This window comes from Jaculus jaculus, chromosome 1 (genome assembly GCF_020740685.1).
Source record: "Jaculus jaculus isolate mJacJac1 chromosome 1, mJacJac1.mat.Y.cur, whole genome shotgun sequence".
NCBI classification, from domain to species: domain Eukaryota; kingdom Metazoa; phylum Chordata; class Mammalia; order Rodentia; family Dipodidae; genus Jaculus; species Jaculus jaculus.
The window spans coordinates 74,157,379-74,179,919 of record NC_059102.1 but is presented as its reverse complement, the minus strand read 5'-3'; the positions used below and the strand labels follow the sequence as shown (position 1 = coordinate 74,179,919).

The 22,541-nt window shown below is 41.3% G+C and overlaps 1 protein-coding gene across 2 annotated transcripts in view; it reads left to right on the top strand.

Annotated features, from left to right (window-relative positions):
- The first annotated feature begins 4,785 nt into the window (after window positions 1-4,785).
- Window positions 4,786-22,541, top strand: part of Frmd3 (FERM domain containing 3) — a 352,540-nt gene continuing 334,784 nt past the window's right edge. For both annotated transcript variants that reach the window (XM_012947641.2, XM_004653072.2), the window contains exon 1: window positions 4,786-5,041. In XM_012947641.2, coding sequence (XP_012803095.2) covers window positions 4,895-5,041 — 147 coding nt within the window. In that variant the 5' untranslated portion in view covers window positions 4,786-4,894. The remainder of the gene's footprint in view (window positions 5,042-22,541) is intronic.

Sequence of the window (22,541 nt, the reverse complement as noted above, 5' to 3'; positions counted from 1 at the left end):
TGAGAGGGGCACAGAGATTACATTTCTAGGAATCATTCAAATCCTCCTCCACACTTTTCTCCCAGAATCCTAGTCTCTCTGATAATAATTGTCTTTCATACATGAAATTGATTGATTTGATAATTCAATTAACTTTATCATTTGGTAACTTAAAGACAGAAATTTTAAAGTTTGTTTTCGCCTGATGATTTGATGAATTAAATTCCATTGGCTTTTTTATGTAAAAATACATATATTTTTATTGTTTAAAGCTAAAAATTTAGGAATTTGATAGTGTCAATGTTTTCTTTAAGTGGTCCAATTTTAAACTAATCTCTTGAATTCATTCTTTGCTCTTAATACTATTTTATTTTATTTATTTATTATTATTATTTTTAATTTAATTTATTAGTTTTCTTTTCAGCAAATACAGGCAGTTTGGTACCATTGTTTAGGCTCATCCATGATCTACCCCCTCCCACTGGACCCTCCTTGTTGATGTAAATGGGTCCAGCATTGTGGAGTTAGCCCACAGTTATTGGTATGATAAATGTCTCTGCATATCATGACCCAACATGTGACTCTGACATTCTTTCCACCCCCTCTTCTGCAAAATTTCCCTGAGCCATGTTGGGTTCATTTTTGGTCTACTTCAGTGCTGAGGTGTTGGGGGCCTCTGAGGCTCTGGCTCTCTGATTTGGTAGGAGTTGATTTTTCTGTGTTGGTCTCCTTCCCCTTTGTGCTGGTATCCAGTTCACAGGAAAACATCACCCTTGCTTGTTTCGCCAATTGTCCTTAGTTTATTTTATTTTTTAATGCCCACTTGGTTTCATTGGTTGGTACTTAATCCAGGTGACCATATATGGTAATTTACTTAGCTGTTTTCCCCCTATGTATGCTAAGGGGTTTTAGAGCCAACCTTTTAAAATTGCAATTCGGTTATATTCCCCTTGTGTTATTCCCTTATTTTCTCTCTCTCTTAACCCCACTTCCATGGAAGGCTTTCCTCACTGGGGTTATCATTATTTACTGTGGGGTTATGAATGCACTAGTCATTTTCTCGGGGTAGGGAAATATCTCAAAATGCACCTTCTGACCCTGTGGCTCTTACATTCTTTCCTCCCCCTCTTCTACAATGTTTCCTGATCCTTAGAGGGTATGCTATAAGTCTTATAAGTATTGAGCTCTCAGCAGCTTTCTGCTTTGATGAGCTTTGAGTCTCCTCAGTGTCTATTGCCATCTCCCTGGAGGGGTTCTCAGATTAGCAGTGAGAGCAGCAGTCATATTTAAAGTATTTTGTTTTTATTTATTTAGTTGAGAGAGAGACAGAAAGAAGATTTTATATATATATATATATATATATATATATATATATATATATATATATATATAGAGAGAGAGAGAGAGAGAGAGAGAGAGAGAGAGAGAGAGAGAGAAACAGAGAAAATGGGTGTGACAGGGCCTACACCCACTGCAAACTAACTCCATACACATGTGCCACCTTGTGCATCTGTCTTATGTGGGTCCCAGGGAATTGAACCTGGGTCCTTTGGCTTTGCAGGCATGTGCCTTAACTGCTAAGCCATATTTAATCTGTCACTTCTTTTGTGATGTTGGCTGGATAATGGCAGGTGTGATACAGATGATTTGTCTTATATTGGGCAATTGGCTTTCTTTTCTTGTCATACTGATGGGTCTTGAGTTTCTCTGATATTCACTGCCACATGAAAAAAGCAGATTTTCCAGCCAAGAATGAGCACAGCATGTGTTAAAGGAGATAAACATATTAACTTAGAAGACTTGATGGGCACAAGCTCTCTTTTTAGTTCAAGAACAGTGGAAGCTTCCTTCTATGGTCTATGACCTTCCAAGCCATACAATTCTGACTTGGTTCTCAGTGCCAGGTATCAATTTTCTTTCGCAGAGTGAAGCCTCATATCCAATGAGAGATGCACAAGGTTGCACATGTTTCTGGGGTTGAGAGAATAGTTGATTTCTCCCATAGCATTTGTGCCACTGTTGAACCAGTGTGTACATCTTGCCTGGCTGGTTGATTGTGTAGCTTGCAGGATTCACTGCTTGTTCATGTTGTTGATTAACATAATCCCTCAGCAGTACACATTGTGCTTTCCAGCTGGCTAGCAAGGAGATGGCTTTCTTTTCAATCTCAGCATGATCATTTTGTTGCCCACTAGAACTAAAGGTAAGACCCACTGCTGAAGACACCACAGGCTGTGGCTGCAGGACCTTCATACTTTTATCTTTATTTCTGACTTTGGATACTGCAGTCCAATCCAGGGGCTGTCGAGTCCCATAGACAGTCAGCAGCTGGGAGAGCATAAATAAAGACTCAGGGGGCTCAGTGCTCATACAGAGTAGTGCTGGTGGGGGGTTGTGTGTTTTCGCCATATCAATTGATTTTCCAACTCTAGGCAACAACTGAGTGTTTGAAAATTCAGTCATGACAGCAACTTCTCCAAGTCAGCATGGACCCCAAGTGCTTACTTCCACAGTCTATGTGCTTCTATTGCACTTATGGCTACATCTTGCTTGGATGGTTGAATTTGTAGCTTGTAGGATCTACTGCTTGTTCACGTAGAGCCAATATTTTTAAAAAAGATTATATTTATGACTTTATAGATAAATAAGTGCTATCATTGCTCTATCATTAAGTTACAGCCTCACCCTTATTTATTTATTTATTTATTTTTGAGGTAGGGTCTCACCCTAGCCCAGGCTGACCTAGAATTCACTATGTAGTCTCAGGGTGGCCTCGACACATTCCTTTTATGTAGAGGCATTTTAAATTTTAAAAAAAAAAAAAGGTAAAACAGCAATGAGCCATGCATAAGGTCTAAGCATACATGGCATCTCCCTCACCCCCAACCTACAATTTCTAGGAATCTCACCAGGAAATCCCACTTATAGTAAAAGACTTGCCCTAGCCCCCTTTTTCATCTTTTGCAATCCATGGTTTTAGCAGTAACTTGAGAGCTGCTGAAATCATATCTATGGCTACTGCTAAAGACCCTACATGCCGCGTCCCATGAGCTCATACCTACCCTGTGTCTTTTCATTTCTCCAGCTGCCTCTCCTACTAATCTCCATGTTTAAATCTGTGTAAAATTTCCAAATAAGCACCAACTACGCCTCATTTTGGTTCATCAAGAAACTTTTTCTGTTGTAAAGCCAAGAATCCCAGCTCCATCCAAGTAAAGGTCTCTGGGAGAACTTTCCAGGGTGCTGCAGTGGCAGCATGGAGCTCTGTCTCCAGCCCATGCCCCACTATAGGTGACAGTGAGGACAAGACTCATATTCACATCCTCCCAGATGCTCGGTTGTGACCTCGTTCTATGGAGGCCCACACACTATTGCCACAATCTTGCTATTATGTTACACCAAATATGCTCCATCTTCTTACCTTCTTTGTTTTGTTTTAACATAGTCTCATGTCCTCAAACTTTCTATCCCCCTGCCTCAGCTTCCCTAGTACTGGATTACAGATGGGCTACTATGCATAATTCCTCTCATATTTGCAATTGCTGTAGTTAGGAGAATCCACAAGCAGATCTAGCCTGTAGGATGGTTGTAAGTGAAGAAGCAGAAAGGAAGTAGGCACAGATACAGGGAGAAGTCCAAATGCAATGCAGGTCTCAGTAAGGTGTCCTATATGGTCCATCGGATCATACCATTTATAGGTAAACTTTCTAGATTTCCCTTCTTCCACAAGACAGGGCCTCCCTTGGATGAAGGGGCTCTTGAAAAACGGACAGCTGACAAGTCCTTCCTCCAACAACCATTCCTTCATAATGACCTATTTGCTCAACAAGAGACAGCACTCCCAATACTTCAGCAGCCACCTCGAAGCTCCACCCACTTGCCTTAACAGCCTTGTTCTTGCCACTTCTAGTACATAGGACACCTCACACGGGGGAATGAGGTACCTTGGGGATCACAGAATTCTTGGTGATGGTAGGAAATTCCAGCGCTCCAGCCCTGGAATTACAAATTAGTGTAAAATAGGAAGAGACAGTTCTCCTTTGACATTAATTTCTGGGCAGATGGAAGCGGAGGAGGCTGTCTAGAAGCCGGGCGGGACAGGGTAAGGACCTTTGCTGCTTGTCTAAGGGGTACCGCAACAACAGATGGCACGGAGTTGGAAGATAAAAATTGCTTAAGGAAGAACTTGCTTAAGAAAAACAATTCCTTCCTGAGGAAGCAAGAAGGGCTCGATCCCAGCTAATTAATATTAAGTAACCCAATGGCTTCAAACTGGAAAGGAGTGCCAGGATGACTATAGCCATCCCACTGGAGCAGCTACGCTTGGGCTTCCAGTTAGTGCTCGTGATCCCTCAACCTCAAACTCACGACAATCTTCTCCCACAGCGGAACCCCCCTTAAGGGCGCAGCCAGGTCCCTGGGCAGGGACAGTCCAGCAGAAGCACGACCTTGGCTGAGAAGGGAGGCGGCGTCCAGCAGAGGAAGGCGGCAGGGCCCAGCCTGACGCAGCGGCGGCGGCGGCAGCAGAGCAGGCCACTCCCCAGGGCTCCCGGGCCACTCCAGCCGGCGGCTCTCGGGTCTCGCCACCCAGAGGCCCGGTGCTCGGGCAAAGGGGAGTGTGGCGCGCCCTCTCCGGCCGTCCTCCGCTCGCGAGCCTGGGCGGAGAGGCAGGCGCAGGAGCGCGCGCCCGAAGGAGGCGGGGAGAGGAGCGCGCGGGGCTGAGCGGAGGGAGGGACCAGAGCGCCGCTCCCCTGCCAGCCGGCATGTGTAGCCGCAGGCGCCCTCCGTCGCCGGTGTCCCGGGGCTGAGCTGCACCCGGGAGTCGGGACCGGCCGAGCGAGCGGGTGTGAATGACCGCGCGGCCCTGGTCCGCGCGGGCCCCGAGCCTCTCGCACGCTCCGGAGTGCTGCGGTGCATGTTCGCCTCTTGCCCCTGTGTGCGGAAAGACAGGAGGACCATGAACATGATACACTTTCGGAGCTCCAGCATCAAATCACTCAGCCAGGAGATGAGATGCACCATTAGGCTTTTGGACGACTTGGAGATCTCCTGCCACATCCAGGTGCGGGCCCTGGGCAAGCGTGGAGGGCGCGCTGTGTCTGCAGGCAGCAGGACTGGGGGGAGGGGGCTCTGGGTGGGCGTGCACGAGTGGGGAATCCACTCAGACAGAGAAGCCTGTGCGGAAAGCTGCGATTTGCTGCTTCTCTCTCTGAGATTGGGGGCCTTGGTTCCCCGCAGGCTCCTGGCCCACTTTCCCCCACAGCAACCCCTTACCCTGGCATGTACCCTGAGTTCTCTTCTCATTGTGCCCAGGATGGAGAAGGAGGCAAGTGTCTCTTGCCAGACACTGGCCCCTTTGGTTCTTACCCCACCCCGATATGCCCAAGAGGGACATTTGCACGCCGCCGCCCACTCTTTGCTCTCATCCTCCACGTGGAACAGGCGTGCATTAGCCAGGGTTCACTCGTTTATGTCTCCCGCGCTCAGACTCCGGAGGTGCTGTGTCCAGGAGCCTACCCCCTGCTCCCTGCTATTGGAGCTGCCAGGGGTCTTTTCTTCCTGGAGCATCGGGGGAAGTTTTCCCTGACCGAGAGAAAGGCTGGTAGCCCTGGACTCCAGTCTTGAGGGACAGGACGCGAGCCTCGTTGAACTGTAACTACCTCGAAAGGAACGCGTGAAGTCTGTGTTTCAGAGAAAGAGAAAGGGCTGGTGAGGCTAGCAAATGGGGCTTGCGGGAGCCTGGGTAAAAGAGCTTAGAATCATGGTGAAGCACTGTCAATTTGGAGAAGGAGGAGTATCTTTGCTTATCTATGCTGGCAGCTCCTTTCCTCCGGAGATACGAGCCTTTGGGTTTGCAGATCTGTGAGCTACGCGCGCGCGTGCGCGCGTGCTTGTGTATGTGTGTGTGTGCGCGCGCATTTCTCATACACTCCTCTGTCCTTTTGTCTTGTGTGTACAGTTAAGTAGGTATGCATCTATCTCCCATAACCCCAGAATTGTTCCTTTTGGCGTGCACAGTCAGGAAAGGTTTTGTCAAGGCTAAGTACTATTAGCTTCTGACGTGAAAATTTGTTTATTTCTGGGATTCCCTTTTCTCAGTCACTGAGGTCCTAGGACAGGTGCCTGTGGGAGGGGAATGGGGCAGCACCTCCCAGCGGCAGGACTCTCTAGGCTTCTAGGTTCTCTTAACCATGAATGAATGAGAAGATTTTAGTTGGTTGGTTGATTGATTTTCAAATTTAATTTTTGCTACTGGGTGTTCATGACAAGGGGACAATAAAACATTTGTAAACTGACAGCTGCACAAGTTTCAGTGCAGGACTATGGTACACATTATCTTCCATGAAAGGAAGTGCCCACTTATTTTTCTGGAGGGATGGAGAATTTTGTTCTGAGATAAGCATCATTGCAAACTTAATAAAAAACCAATGGTTAGTACAACATGCAAATGTTTTTGCTGTTGCCATGCTTACACAGAAATGTTTGGCAGGTGTTGTCTTGTGATCCAACGTGTAGAGCTCTTTGCTCTAAATCTTACAGTGGATGCTTGGGGGTGGGGGGGTTGTTAGGGTCAGAGCAGTCAAAGGAGATTTACTCAATGCGGTTACATAAGAAGAGGACCAAAGAGGACCCATAACACCAAGTCCATCTTTAGGATACTGACTTGAGGTTTAGGTTTAAGTAGAGAGTAATGCAGAGGCATACATAACTGTGATTTTTACACAACATGGACCCATCATTGGGTCTGTTCCAGTTTCTCATGCAAAGTGTACTGATAAGTTAGAACTGTGTGAAATCTCCACTTGGAAGACAAGATCTTCCTCTGGCTGGGACCAGACTTAATGTTTCTCTTTCTTCCCACATGAGATTCCTGGGAAATCCCAATTTTGGGGGAGTCAATTGCTTCAGTAGTCAGATAGCCCAAGGGAGGGACAGAAGTGTCTTTAGACAATTCTAGCTGGAAGGGTTATAGATATGAGGGTGGTTTTCATCCCAAGAAACATGAAGATAGTGAAAGGGTCGTTAAATAGGGAGAAGTTATTGGTTCTGTTCCTTCTCTCACCTCTATGCTTGCTGTGCCTCAAGTAGAGTTGAATTTTTTTTCCTCCCTCATTAAAACAATTGCTTAGAAGAGGGGTATAGTCATCAAAGAATATGTGTTTGTTCTTAAATGTCTGGGACACAATAACCATCCATCCTGATGATAGCTTTCAAATTTTGAGTTCTTATGGCCCCACTGATGCAAACATTTTATATTTTAACATATTGACTTGAACATTAGTTAAAAACAACTTATGACACATTACAAATATACAAAATGAATTATATTGTTTACCTACTCTTTGACAAATGACCCAAAACCATTCAGGGGGAATTGGCAGCTTGCTTATCAAAGGTGTGTTAGCAAAACTGGACATCCACCTGTGAAAGAATGAAATTAGATCCATATCTTTCACCCTGTACAAATACAAATTCGGTGGGACAAAGACCTTATGTAAAACTTGAAATAATGAGACTACTGAAGGAAAGAATAGAGAACACACCTTAAGATGTAAGCATAAACAAGAACTTTCTGAACAGGATTCCAATAGCACAGGGAAAACAAAACCTCAAAAATTAACAAATGTGACTACCTAAAATAAAAAACAGTTCTGTACAGTAAAAGAAACTATTAACAAAATGAGCAAATAGACTACAGAATGGAATAAAATCTTTGTCAACTGTACTTCAGACAGGGGGCTACTAACCAGTACTTATAAAAAACTTCATAAGCTAAAAAAAAAAAAACACATAGATCTGCCAATCACTAAATGGGTTAACAAAAGGAAGAGACAGTTCACAGAAGAAGAAACCCCAAATGACCAACAAGTACTTAAGAAATGTTCAACATTCCTAGCTATCAGGGAAATACAAACTAAAACCACTTTGAAATACCACCTTAGCCCCATCAGAATAGCTATCATCAAGCAAACAGACAACAAAAGCTGGTGAAGGTGAGAGGAAAAAGGAAGTCTTATTCACTATTTGTGGGAGTGCAAACTAGTACAGTCAGTATTGTTGGTATCTTAAAAAAAATAAAATAGGGGCTGAGCAGATGATCCAGTAGTTAAAGACACTTGCTTGCAAAGGCTGCCAGCCTGGGCTTAATCCCCCGTTACCACATAAAGCCAGGTGCACAAAGTGGTACATGTGTCTGGAGTTCACTTGCAGTGGCAAGGGGCCCTGGCATGCTCACAGTGTCTTTTTTTTTTTTTTTTCAAATAGTAAATAAATAAATAAATATAGGACAACATGAAAAATCCAAGAATACCATATTGTGCAACAAAGTTACTTGATATCTATGTTTATTACTGCTACTTACAGTAGTTAAGAATTGAAACAAGCCCAGATGCCTATTGACAGATGAATGGATAATGAAAATGTGGCACATATACACAATGGAATTATATTCAGTAGTACAGAAAAGTAGCATTATGAAATTTGCAGAACTGATAGACTTGGAAAGAATTGTATACAGTTAAGTGACTCAAACTCAGAAAGACTAAAACTTCATGTTTGCTTTTCATGTGTATCCTAGCTTGTAATATCTATAAGTATATACATATAGGAAGGAAAATGTGAGAAAAACCTATAAAGATTGCATGGTAACCAAGAGTGAGATGAGTAAAATGTGGTGGGGCGGAGGGAAGGACACATGTGACATGTAAACAGAAAGGGGGAAGGATATTACATAATGAAAATGAGGGATTAAGGAATGGGGATGAAAAGCAACTAAAGCAAAGTGTATTTGAAAATTCTAGAATGAATGATACCTAAATCTCTGTATGCTAACAAAAAGTTAAATTTAAAAAAATAAGATAAAATGAGTTATAAGATTTGACTTAGATAATTTTGGACATCACACTTACTAGAATATTACAAACAAAGAATTGGAATTGCACTTCCAAGTATCAGGTCACAAAGATTTTCTATTTATTCATAGAACAAAAAGATATAAACACAACCATCTGGAATCACTAGCTGTGACAGTTAAGTTCTATTGTTAATTTAATCAGATCAAGTAAAAGACAAGCCTTTTGAGTGGATTTTTGGGGACATTTCGAAGAAGGATTGTTGGGAGGAGGAAGTCCAGTCCCAAGAGTAAGTGCCCCTTCTAATGCTGGACTATATATGAAGATTGCCAAGAAAACACAGGGCCTTTTGCCAGATTGCCCATGACACTGGTGTGTCATCTGTCCTGTTGCTGCTATCTTTTGTGGACATAGGAACTCACATTCATCAGCCTTTCAGTGTAGAATAATGACCTGCTGCTCTCCAGGTGTCCTCTAGGTCTTCAGTACCAGACTGAACAGCTGAAGGCTTCGTGAACTCATCAACCATCAGGTTCTAAGACTCTCTAGTCTGCAGACATCCATTGTCGGACTGCCAGCCCATATCCTGAATGCCACTCTAATAAATTCTCTTTATAAAATATATTCATTTTATTGGCTTTACTTCTTTCTTGCTCTTTTTTTGTGAGGTAAGGTCTCACTCTGACTCAGGCTGACCTGAAATTAATTATGTAGTCTCAGGGTAGACTCAAAATCATGGTGATCCCCCTACCTCTGCTTCCCAAGTGCTGGGAGTAAAGGTGTGTGCCACCGTACCTGGCTGGCTCTGCTTCTGTAGAGAACTCTAGTATGCTAACATTTCTCCCTATTCCTTCCCTTCTTTTTATCCATCCTCCTGAGTCCCACAAAATTAAAGGTTCTCTGGATTGTTAGTGGCTCACAAAACTATCCCTCCATAGTCCACATCAGCCTGCCTGGAGCATGTATCACTGGACTATGCCTAACTCTGGAGGCTTGTAGGGGCAGCAGCGGAGTTTTGTTTTTTTTTTTTTTTTTCTCAATTTTTATTAACATTTTCCATGATTATAAAAAATATCCCATGGTAATACCTCCCACCTCCCCACCCCCGCTTTTCCCTTTGAAATTCCATTCTCTATCATATCCCCTCCCCATCTCAATCAGTCTCTCTTTTATTTTGATATCATGATCTTTCCCTTCTCTTATGATGGTCTTGTGTAGGTAGTGTCAGGCACTATGAGGTCATGGATATTGAGGCCATTTTGTGTCTGGAGAAGCATGTTGTAAGGAGTCCTACCCTTCCTTTGGCCCTTGTATTCTTTCTGCCACCTCTTCTGTGTTAGACCCTGAGCCTTGGAAGGTGTGATCGAGATGTTACTCAGTACTCCAGTCACTTCTTTTCAGCACTCTGATACCTTCCGAGTCATCCCAAGGTCACCAGCAGCAGAGGTTTTTGAACTTGTATCAGTTGCTCTATACATTCCAAGGTTATAAGGAGTGCTGACTGTAGAGCCCAGAATAACTTAGGTTTCATACATCCATGGGGTGCTCATTAATCTATATTCCTTAGTAAGTATCACAAATTGAAAGAAAACTGAGCTGCTCAAATATCATCCTTTGGCAAAGAACTATTGGGACTTTTTGCTTGTGACCATGTGGATAGTTCACTACCGCTTAGTTTATTTTCTTTTTTTCTTTTTGTTTGGAGAGAGAGAGAGAATACTAGAGGCTCTTGCAATTGAGTACATACATGCATGTGCCACTTTGTGCATTGACTTTATGTGGGTACTGGAGAATTGAATCTGGGCCTTTGGGCTTTGTAAGCAAGCCAGTGCCTTTAACCATTGCACTATCTCTCCAGCCCATTTAGTATCTTTTTTTTGGTTGTTGTTTTGTTTTCAAGGTAGGGTCTCACTCTAGTCCAGGCTGACATGGAATTCACTATGTAGTCACAGGGTGGCCTCAAATTCATGGTGTCCCCCTACCTCTGCCTCCTGAGTGCTGGGATTAAAGGTGTGTGCCACCCTGTGTCACTCAGTACCATTTTTGAGCATCTTCTATGAGTTAAATTTGATACCTAGCATGTCTGATTTCTACTGTAAACCTTTAAGGTATTCACTACGCTCAATTTATTAACAAGAACATGGAGACACTGAAAGCTTAAGCTACTTGTCCAAAAGAGATTGAGCTGCTGGTATTCAGATTTAGAATTGTCTGGATCCAATACTCATGTATGTTTTCGACATATTATCTTATATTTCAAAGAGCTGAATTTTCAGTGAGATTTTTTTATACACAGAAACAAATGAATCAAAGAAAAGGAAGTGGAACCAGTGATGATTGAAGGTCAGTAGGAATTCATAATCTGAGTGGCCAAAGTGGCCCTCACTGCCAATTTGCAGATGTAACATGTTCAGAATCTGGCAAGAAAGCTGGCATTCCAGAGCTGCTTGGGATATCACAATCCAAAGGCCATTGGGGACTGCTTCCTCTCTCAATAAACATGGGAGTTTTTTAAAAAAAACTATACTCATAAATCTTTTGTGAGACTCTACACTCATATTTTGGTGTTTCAGATAATATTACCTTCCAATTATTCTTGTGCATCAAAAGTTGAATTCTGAACCAAACTTAAAGTTAAGGTGGGGAGTACTGTGATTACAAGGCCAGATGGTTAAGAGGCATGTGGCATAAATTTTATTCTTCTCAATGATTTATTCAGGAGGGAGAAAGCAGACCTTTCTTCTTGCTATTCCCCCAAGATCATGGCATTCACTCTGATACTTATTATAGGAGACAGCTTTAAAAAATATTTTTATGTATTTATTTGAGAGAGAGAGGGAGTGAGTATGGGTCCCCTGGGACTTTTTGCCACTGCAAATGAACTCCAGACACATACACCACTTTGTGAATCTGGCATTACTTGGGTAAAAAGGAATTGAACCTAAGCCAGCAGGCACTGAAAGCAAGCTCCTTGTTTTAGTTAGCTTCCTGTTGCAGTGACAAACATCCAATAAGATTCAGTTTATAGGAGAAAGGGATTTATTTTAGGCTTACAGATCCATGGGAAACTGCATCAATGGTAGAAGAAGCTGGCTCCCTTTCATAGATCCAACCAGATGAAAACAACTGCATTCCGCAAATACCAATGCCAGAAAGCACAAACTGCTAGAACTCAAACTGCTCTGATCTTCCCTACTAGGGCTGGATTCAGAACCACCCTCAGTGACAACCCTCCCCACCCCCGTAATAGGAATCTACCTTCTAGGGGCTCAAGGAGGAAGTTTAACCAAAAATAACTGAGTTTATGGGGCTGTCATAGTCAGCTTCATGATGCTGGGGTGAACTTCCAAACTAGACACAGTTTATGGAAGTATTGGCATTATTTCAGGGTTACAGATTCAGGGGAGGTTTCATAATGGCAGAAGAAACTGGCTGCCTTTACCAAGTCTACGCAGAGAGAAAAACCACCACCAGCACCACAAGCAAGCACGCTCTGGGAACCCCATGCAGAGCTTAAGTACTCTGTATACCTTTATGCTAGAATTTAGATCTGCCCCCAGTGACGTGCCCTCCATATACCAGGAGTCTGACTTCTAGGAGCAGAAGCTGTAAACTCAATGCTAATGACATGACAGTCTATTGGGGAATATAGATTTAAACTATCACAGGGGCCAAACATTCAAGCTATCACATTCAACCTACCATACTTCTTTAACTTCTGAGCCCTCTCTCCAGAATGGAAACAGCTTTTGAAACCAATAATCTTCAGATATTTCTTTTCCAAATAATGTAACTTGGTGATATTTCACAAAGAAAATTTTCAAACAATGTAACAACCCAGTGTAGTCAGCCTAGTAGCCAGCTTCAGCAGGGAATGAGGAAATCATTGGCTCAATCTCTTAGGGTCTAGGATGCTGTACCATCACATCACTTGTGTGTGAGTATTTTTGTAGGATTGAAGAGGAATCCCAAATGGACAGCGAGTAAAGGAGACTAGGGCACCAGGCAGTGGCCTGGGGAAGGGATGAAGTTGCTGACTGGTCCCTGTTGGCTTCTCTGACTGAGCCAGTCTTGGAGTCTGGCAATGGTAGAAGGTCGTGGTCCTGACCCTCACACTGTTTCATTTCATCTTGATGTTTCAGTTAGAGTAAAGTTATGGCTCTTTTCTATCCACTTCTCAGATGCTGGTTCACTAACTCACAATGGTTTCTGATGAAATTTTCATTTTTAATACTTACACTTACTGAACAAAATATTTGGCTGACAACTTTAGAATTTGTTGGGGATTTGTATTTGAATCTGAACAGCAACCCAAGCATACTAGGTACTTAATAAATATAGCCACAGACCTCATAAGGGTATGAACTTTGGAGTTAATGTTGTTAACCATACCAAGAAGTAGTTCTTGGCACATAGTATGAATTTATGAAACAGTATTTGAATGAGTAAGTGCAAACTTACAAAATATTTAATTTAACTCATTACCTAGTAACACAAGAATAGCATGGCAGCATTGAATATGGAATCAGATGTGTGGCTTAGTTATATTACCAACCAGATGTGTAGCATTGAGTCATTTCACATTTGTAAAATAAAGTAATTGGGTTACATGGATAGCTATAGTAATAAAAAGCATAAGGTTTAATTATTCTCTAGAAAAATTTCATGTGAATAGAGTATTGCAAATGACAAAGTGGTTATGCTTATGCCAGATCAAAGCATTCTTTTCTTTTTTTTAAAAATAGGATTTGTTGTGATGGAACATCTGATCAAGCATTGAATTTTAGGAGCGCACATGGGGACCTAGGGTCAGTGAGGGCTTTCTCACCCCTGTTGCCACACTTCCAACTCCTACTTTATTTTGTCCTAAATGCCTCCTGGTGGCATTGCTGAAGAACTCCAAACTGTCTTGCACAAATAAGTCATTGTGTACATAAGCCAGCAGTGTCTGGAACCCTAGAGACAGAGGGCCTCAGCTGTTCTCACTTGCTAAAGTGACTCGAGGGACAGTAACCCTGGAGGTCACTGCAAACTATGTTCTGGTTGTAACATGAGCTTTGCAGCTATTTATGTTGCAGACTTTTCCCACCAGCCAGTGCAGGATGGAAAGGAAAGGAGCATGTTAGGAAAAAAAAAGCTAATATTTTCAAAGCCTAGTTCCTAGAAAGGGTTACAACTCTTTTCTTTCTTTCTTTCTTTCTTTCTTTCTTTCTTTCTTTCTTTCTTTCTTTCTTTCTTTCTTTCTTTTTTCCTTCCTTCCCTCCCTTCTTTCTTCCTTTCCTTCCCCTTTTTATTATCTATATATCTATCTATCAAATTTATCTGCAAGCAGAGAGAGAAAGGGAGAGAATGGCATGCCTGGGCCTCATGCCTCTGCAAACAAGCTCCAGATGCATGTGTCATTTTGTGCTTTTGGCTTTATATGGTTACTGAATTGGACCCAGGATCAGCAGGCTTTGCAAACAAGCTCCTTTAACCACTTAGCCATTTCTCTAGCGTCCACCATGAAGCTAATTCTTAAAAGGAAGATATTTGGGCTGGAGAGATGGCTTAGCGGTTAAGTGCTTGCCTGTGAAGCCTAAGGACCCCAGTTCGAGGTTCGGTTCCCCAGGTCCCACGTTACCCAGATGCACAAGGGGGCGCATGCATCTGGAGTTCGTTTGCAGAGGCTGGAAGCCCTGGCATGCCCATTCTCTCTCTCTCCCTCTATCTGTCTTTCTCTCTATGTCTGTCGTTCTCAAATAAATAAATAATTAAAAAAGGAAGATATTTGTATATATCAGACCATTGTGTTTTTCAAAGATGAATTAAAGATTTTTTGAAATTGAATCAATCTTATCCAGTAAACATTTGCTGAATATCTCCTATATGCCAAACATAGAACTAGGAACTAGATTTAAAAATGAAAATCAAATCAGGCCAGAGGCTCATGATCTCTTAAGGAAAGATAGACAAATTAGTACTTTGAGGACAAAATTACAGTTCTCAAGACAGCTCTATGCAGGGGGAAGACCAAGAGGAGGCATCTGTAAGACAATGAGGCTCCAGTAAGTATCTCTGATTATAGATGAAACCTGATGAATGATAAAAGAACAAAAGAAGGTCACATGGAAGGGTGTTAGAAACCCAAATTTCAGGGGCCTTTCCAAGATTTCCTGCTTCAGCATCCACCCTTGAACAATTGCACAAAATAGTCTCAATTTATTTATACCTAACCTTTCATACCCTTGCTTCATTCAAAACTCTGGATGTGAAATGACATTATAAACATAGGGAATGAGGAAGGGAGAATTTGAGCCCTAGATTGTTTAACTCACTGACAAAAGTAATAAAGAGGCCTGTCCAGAAAGGACAAGACTAGTCACATAATTTTGTGTGTGTGTGTGTGTGTGAAAAAGAGGTTTATTTTGGCTTATAGGCTTGAGGGGGAAGCTCCACGATGGCAGGGAAAATGATGACATGAGCAGAGGGTAGACATCACCCCCTGGCCAATATAAGGTGGACCATAGCAATAGGAGAGTGTACCCTAGTCACATTATTTTTGTGGCCCAGTACAAACTAAAAATGTAGGACTCCTTGAAAAAATCAAGGGCTGGAGAAATGTTTCAGCAGTTAAGGGCACTTCTGTGAAAGCATGAGGGCCTGAAGAGGCCTGAAAGAACACTGCAGTTCTATGCTCAGGACCCACATAAACAGCTGGGAATGACCAGTCTCAAATGGAGAGCAGAGACTGGAGAATCATGGAAGCTTGTGAAAAAACAGCAAGTTCTGGGGCCTCTAGGAGGCTCTGGCTTAAATAAGAGTGGGTGGAAGAGAGAAGGAATGGAACACCCAAAGCTCTGCTCTGGCCATGGCAGATGATAACATGCTCCTGCAGGCTAGCACATGGGGTTGCCTCACAGGCACCTCCACATTAATGCACCATGCACAGAACAATACACACAGATCACACACGTGCATATGCCGTATTACACATACATGCAAGCCAAAAACAAAATTAAGATGGTGATACCCAATCAAATTAAACCAACTATAGGGGCCTTCTAAGTATGGGCTCCTGAGCAAAGGCACAGGCCACACATCCATGAAACTGGCCCCCAGGAGTGTGAACCCAAGGGAGAAGTGGGTTTGGGGAGGGATAATGAGGTCCATTTTGGTAAGGGTACATTTAGGTGCCTTTACAGCATCCAAGTAGAGAATTCCTATTATCTAGATGGATATAACAAATGAAAATTACCAGAGACACAGGTATGGCATTAAGACAAAGCCTAGGAAGTCCTTAGGGTCCTTGCTAGAGGTGGCAGAAACCACTATGAATGAAACAACCATGTCCAGACTTCCCTAAGTCTGTATTTCTGCATGGGGCATCCTACAGATCAATTAGTATATTATGAACTCTGGATTTCTTCCCAAGAGTACTCTATCTTTTTCCGCTGTATAAATCAACTACTGTCAGAACAAAAGATGAGCTGGTCTCCATTATCTTTTGCAAATAGGGCAACTAAACCATGGTCTTGAATGGAATTGCAATTTTGTGTCCCCAGTTCACTGGTCCTCTCACATGGCTAGCAAATGAGAAAGCCCTCAAAGAGTTTTAAGGTTTTGAGCTTTAAAGAACAAACTTGCCACTTTAAGGCATTGCTCTTTGAGACAGTATCATGAACATTAAATAGATAATTCACTTTAAAATACTATCAACATGGCACAAAATTAAACATTATCAATAAGGTGCATCTTTGCAGGTTAGATTGCAATCATTTATTGTTTATTTAGTATTTATTCATGTCTCAGATATCCTCTATGGCAAATGTTGTTTTCCACTTAGTTTCAAAGAGGGTTATTTTGGATATTAATTAAAGAAATTCAAGTTCTGGAAAACCTCTCAAAGAAATAATCTAATATCAGTAATGAAATTAACATGAATCTTAGATGGACAGTAGAGATTTTCTGAATATATTTATGAATTATGCTGAGGTTTGAAGTACAATTATTCCATAGGAGGGAAATATTATTTCATAGCATGTTAAAAGATCATGGCTTTGAGCTGGGCATGGTGGCACACACCTTTAATCCCAGCACTCAGGAAGCAGAGGTAGGAGCATCACTGTGAGTTCGAGGCCGCCCTGAGACTACATAATGAATTCCAGGTCAGCTTGAGTTAGAGTAAGACCCTACCTCAAAAACAAAAACAAAAACAAAACAACAACAACAAAAAGATCATGGCTTGTTTTATTATCTATAGCCTTAGAAGTATAATTTGTTGTATAATGACTCTGGGCTTTGATTTTAAATGTTAACCTGGAAAAATTGACTAAACTAGTGTTTTCCTATACAAACAAAAAGTTCAAACCCAATGGGTATCATGATAAAATTAAGTAGTCTTTCAGAAAATCAGTAACTAGTCTTATTAATAGAAGAGAGAAAAAAAGCCCAATTAAATTTAAGCTGTGGTTTTGTTATTATTATTGTTATCATTTGTTAGGTTTTTCCTCTGGCTGGTACACACTCTGTTAGCCTCAGGCTGGCTTTGAATTCATAGTGATTCTCTTACCTAAGTCTCTCAAGTGCTGAGATTATAGGCATGAACCACCATACCTGATCTTTTTTGTTTATTTTTATAAACGTACCTTTGCTTATTACTACACATAACCAATTCTTAACATAATGCATGTCTTTGTGATTTGTATCTCATGTGGAGGTGTTATCTACAGGGTTATGGTGGTGCTGGGCATTTACTGGTTCCTTGTTTCATAGCAGCTTTTCCACTTCTCTTCCTTTTGATATCTGTATGCAGTGCAGTAATAATGTGCACTATTTGACTGAACTGAAATCCAGAGAGGCAATGTGCTTTCTTTCAGGTCTCATATCTTGGAAGATTAGGATGATGTACTATAATTTGATTTGAAGGTTTTCCCATCTGTACTAAATGGTACCAATATTTTGCTTTTGCATCTTCTTCAGTGGTGTAAGTGATGCAATTCTTCTCCACTAACAGAAATTTTAGTAACATAAGCAAAAATCTGTAATTCATCACACCATTGGATAGAGAAAGCAAAGTGATACCTTAAAACTATCATTGACTGCTTTCTTTAGTAAACTATGCTTTAAAGTACATCACATGACATTTTCAATAGACCCATTAGATATGTGTATATATTAATGTGTACATTCATAGATATACATATCTATGAATATTCTTCATCTGTCCTAACTAGATAATTAGTCTTCTTTGCATGTTTAGCATGGTACAGATATTGCTTGTAGTTTTAAATTTCAAATTAACTCCAAGGAAATCACAAAGGAAAAAGTAATGATAATATGGATGAAATTCTGTCTATCCTATAAGGTGCTTTAGTTTAGTGTTAAGAATGATTCTAGGGGCTGAAGAGACAGCTCAGCAGTTAAAGGTTCTTGCTTACGAAGCTTGGTGACTTGAGGTTGAATCCTCAGATTCCCAAAGTGGTGCATGCATCTGGAGTTTGTTTGCAGTGGTAGGAGGCTCTGGTAGGCCCATTTACTCCACCTCTCTTTCTCTGATTGCAGAAGAAAAAAAAAAAAAAGAATGATTACAAGTTAGCTCCTGGAAATACAGACCTTAGTATTTAAAGGCCCTCTAGAAAATTATGAGAATGATTTTTTTTTTTTTAAACTAAGCACTGGCTACAACCTTATTTGACTCTGTTTGGAAAGCTTAGGCAGAACAGTAATAAGATCTTTGGAGTTAGGAGTGGAAAAAGCACATCAGCTTTGGCACCACCTGGAATTTATCAAGGATAACTTTACCTCTTTTGTTCCCAAACCTCACAGGAGATGTGTTTCTGCTGAGGGGCACTCTGCCACCTGGTTGAGGGGCACCTTGAATGATGATACCTTTGGCTTTTGTGTTTGGAAGCAGTTTTTCCGTCAGGTGTAGATGGCACCTTCTTGTTTCAGTGCTGATTAAGAAAAAAAAAAAAATAGAGAGCGAGAGAGAAAGAAGGAAAAGTTGAATAGTAACACAAGGACAATCACAATGGTTGAGTTTGCAGTGCTAGAGGTAGTGTGGGAATTTGAGAATAGCAAATTAGAAGAACAAAGAAGATTTTAATCATACACCACAGAGAGGAGGAGGTTCAATTTTATCTCCAAACTGTACCTCCATTAGAGAAATGGAGGCTTTTAATGCCATTATCTAATCCATATTGTTAAATATTTCCTTCTTCCTTTCCCCCAGCAGGAAACATCAGCCTTTTCTTCTTCAGTGTATTGAAGAGTTATAAAATATGAAACATTTTTACATTTACTGGAAGAGAGAGAGAGAGAAAGAGAAAAATTAAAATTCAAAATCTGCACCTTTAGGAAATTCCAGTCTGAAGGCAGAATTGAGTACTTAAAAAGTGTATCCATTGGGGCTGGAGAGATGGCTTAGTGGTTAAGCACTTGCCTGTGAAGCATGAGGACCCTGGTTCAAGGTTCAATTTCCCAGGACCTATGTTATTCAGATGCACAAGGGGGCGCACACATTTGGAGTTCGTTTACAGTGGCTGGAGGCCCTGGCATGCCCGTTCTCTCTCTCTCTCTTTCTCTCTGCTTCTTTCTCTCTCTGTCTGTCGCTCTTAAATAAATAAATAAATAAAAATAAAAATATTAAAAAAGTGTATCCATCTATCCATCCATGAATCTTTTTACCCATCCATTTTTTTTCATTCATCATTCATGTATTCTCTCATCCAGTTATCTACTGATCAATCTACTCATATACCAATCCATTTAATCACCCACTTGCCCATCCATCCATCCATCCATCCATCCATCCATCCATCCACCCACCCACCCACCCACCCACCCATCTATCCATCCATCCTCTCACCTATTCATTTGTCTGTACCTCCAACAGACATTCTCCCTAAGGGACACTGGAATTTGTCAGTTCTCAGTTAAGGTTTTAAATGTCCATGTGCTATTGTGAGTGGTGATGGTTCCTGTGATAATCTTAGTTGTCAACTTGATTGGATTCATCATCACCTCAGAGACAAAACTATGCATAAATCAATAAGAGAATATTTTCATTCTTTTTCTTGTTTATTTTTATTTATTTGAGAGTGACAGACAGAGAGAAAGAGGCAGATAGACAGAGAGAGAGAGAGAGAAAGAGAGAGAGAAAGGGCACAGCAGGGCCTCCAGCCACTGCAAACGAACTCCAGATGTGTGCACCCCCTTGTATATCTGGCTAAGGTGGGTCCTGGGGAATAGAGCCTTGAACCAGGGTCCTTAGTCTTCACAGGCATGTGCTTAACCAGTAAGCCATCTCTCCAGCCCATGTAAGGGAATTTTTAAAAAGCATTTTATTGGTGGCTGGAGAGATGGCTTAGCAGTTAAGGCACTTGCCTGCAAAGCCTAAGGACCCAGGTCCAATTTCCCAGGACCCAGGTAAGCCAGATGCACAAGGTGGTACATGCATCTGGAGTTCATTTGCAGTGGCTAGAGGCCATGGCAGAACCATTCTCTCTATCTTTCTCCCTTCCTCTCTCTGCCTCTAATAAATACATAAAATTTTTTTTTTAAAAGCTTTTAAAAAGTATTTTATTGGTCTGGAGAGATGAATCAGCAGTTAAAGCGCTTTCATGCAAAACCTAATGACCCAGGTTCAGTTCCCCAGTACCCATGTAAAGCCAGATGCACAAGATGGGAGCAGGACCAGTCAAAGAAGTATTTTATTTGTTTATTTATTTGAGAGAGAGAGAGATAGAGACAGAAACAAAGATGCAGAAACACACACACACATGAATATGGGTGCTTCAGGGTTTACTGCCACTGCAAATACACTCTAGATGTATATGCATCGCTTTGTGTATCTGGCTTTATGTGGGTACTGGGCAATCAAACCCAAGCCTTCAGGTTTTACAAGCAAGTGCCTTTAACAACTGAGAAATCTCTCAGTCTCCCATTTTTAGATTATATTAGTTGAGGTGGGAACACCTACCCTAAATGTGGATGTTACTATCAGTAAGACTGAAGCAAACTCTTTCCTCCCATAAGCTGCTTCTGGCCAAGTGTTTTTCTCAGCAACACAAAGGCAATTGCAGTACTTACAAGTCAGCTCACTTCCTTTACCTATAGGATGCATACAAAATATTTAGATAAAGATATATGTGATTTTGAGTAAGCTGCAAATAAAGGCCATATTTTAGAACAAGAACAGTTCACAGACTGTTTTTTTTAATCAAATTACAGAAATAAAGAGTAAAGTGGAGATATTTAGATCCTTTCATATTTTGTATAATTATTCAAAGTAAATGATTTTCAAATTGTATAAATGTAAAAAGCTAAAGTTACATAAATACCTGTGCTTTGTGCCCACCCTAGTAGAGATGTTAATGAAAAGTCACTAATAATGCTGGTTAGTAATTTTCACAGTAAAATGGTAATGGTGTATTAAAAAGGCCAAGGATAGAATTCTAACTTAGCATATCAAAGTCCCTGGGTTAAATTCTGTGCATAAATAAATAAATAAAGTATTCTTATGATGTATTGAAATTACTAATGAATGCAGTAATAATAAAAGGCTTGTAAACATAAAAAAATTGTAGTTGGCAAGTTCTTAGCTAAAATTTTAAATTTTTTCTTCTTTTGTTTTGTTTTGTTTTCCAAGATAGGGTTTCACTCTAGCTCAAGCTGACCTGGAATTCACTGTGTAGTCTCAGGGTGGCCTCGAACTCATGGTGATCTTCCTATCTCTGCCTCCCTAGTTCTGTACTGTGATTAAAGGCATGTGCCACCACACCTGGCTAAACTTATTTTTCTTTTTCTTTATTTATTTGATAGCAACAGGGGAAGAGAGAGAGAGAGAGAGAGAGAGAGAGAGAGAGAGAGAGAGAGAGAGAGAGAGAGTCAGAGAGAAGATAGGCATGCCAGGGCCTCCAGCTGCTGTAAATGAATTCCAGATGCATGTGCCACCTTATGTGGGTCCTGGGGAATCAAACCTGGGTCCTTTTGCTTACAGGCAAGTGCCTTAACCATTAACCCATCTTTCTAACCCAAGATTTTTTTTTTTTCAAGGTAGGGTCTCACTGTAGCTCAGGCTGACCTAGAATTCACTGTGTATTTTTAGGGTGGCCTTGAACTCATGGCAATCCTCCTATCTCTGCCTCCCAAGTGCTGGAATTAAAGGCATGCACCATCACATCCAGCCTCCAACCCAAGATTTTAAACTTCTACTAGCTATTGTGAGTGGTGATGGTTCCATGATGTATAATCTTCAGTGTGCTCATTGATAAAACAAGTCTTTTTTCATCACAGTTTAGGAAATTTGGAAACTCCCAAGACAACTTATCTCATTCATCTGTTAAGGTGGTACTGAGCCCCACTGAGAAGGCCTGGTCTAAGCAGTTGCAGAGGCTCCAGGAGATAAGTGTTGAACAGAAGTGCCAGGAGCGGAAAAAGGCTTCATTATGCATATTAGACAGTCTTTCAACAGAAATTATGTGATGATAAAATTTCTCTGTGTGTGTGTGTGCTGTCTGGTAGAAATTAACTCATGTGGTAAATGAGCATTGGACTAGTGTGAATCTGGAGTTGGACTCTCAGATATTTAATTCACTAAAGTTTAAATGGCTCTATGTACCAGTAACCATAGTATTGGATAGCACAGGATCAGCCCCACAATAGTGGTTAAGTCTGGAATGGAAGAGGGGCACTTGGGGAGTAGGACAAGAAACCTTTGCTCTTTAT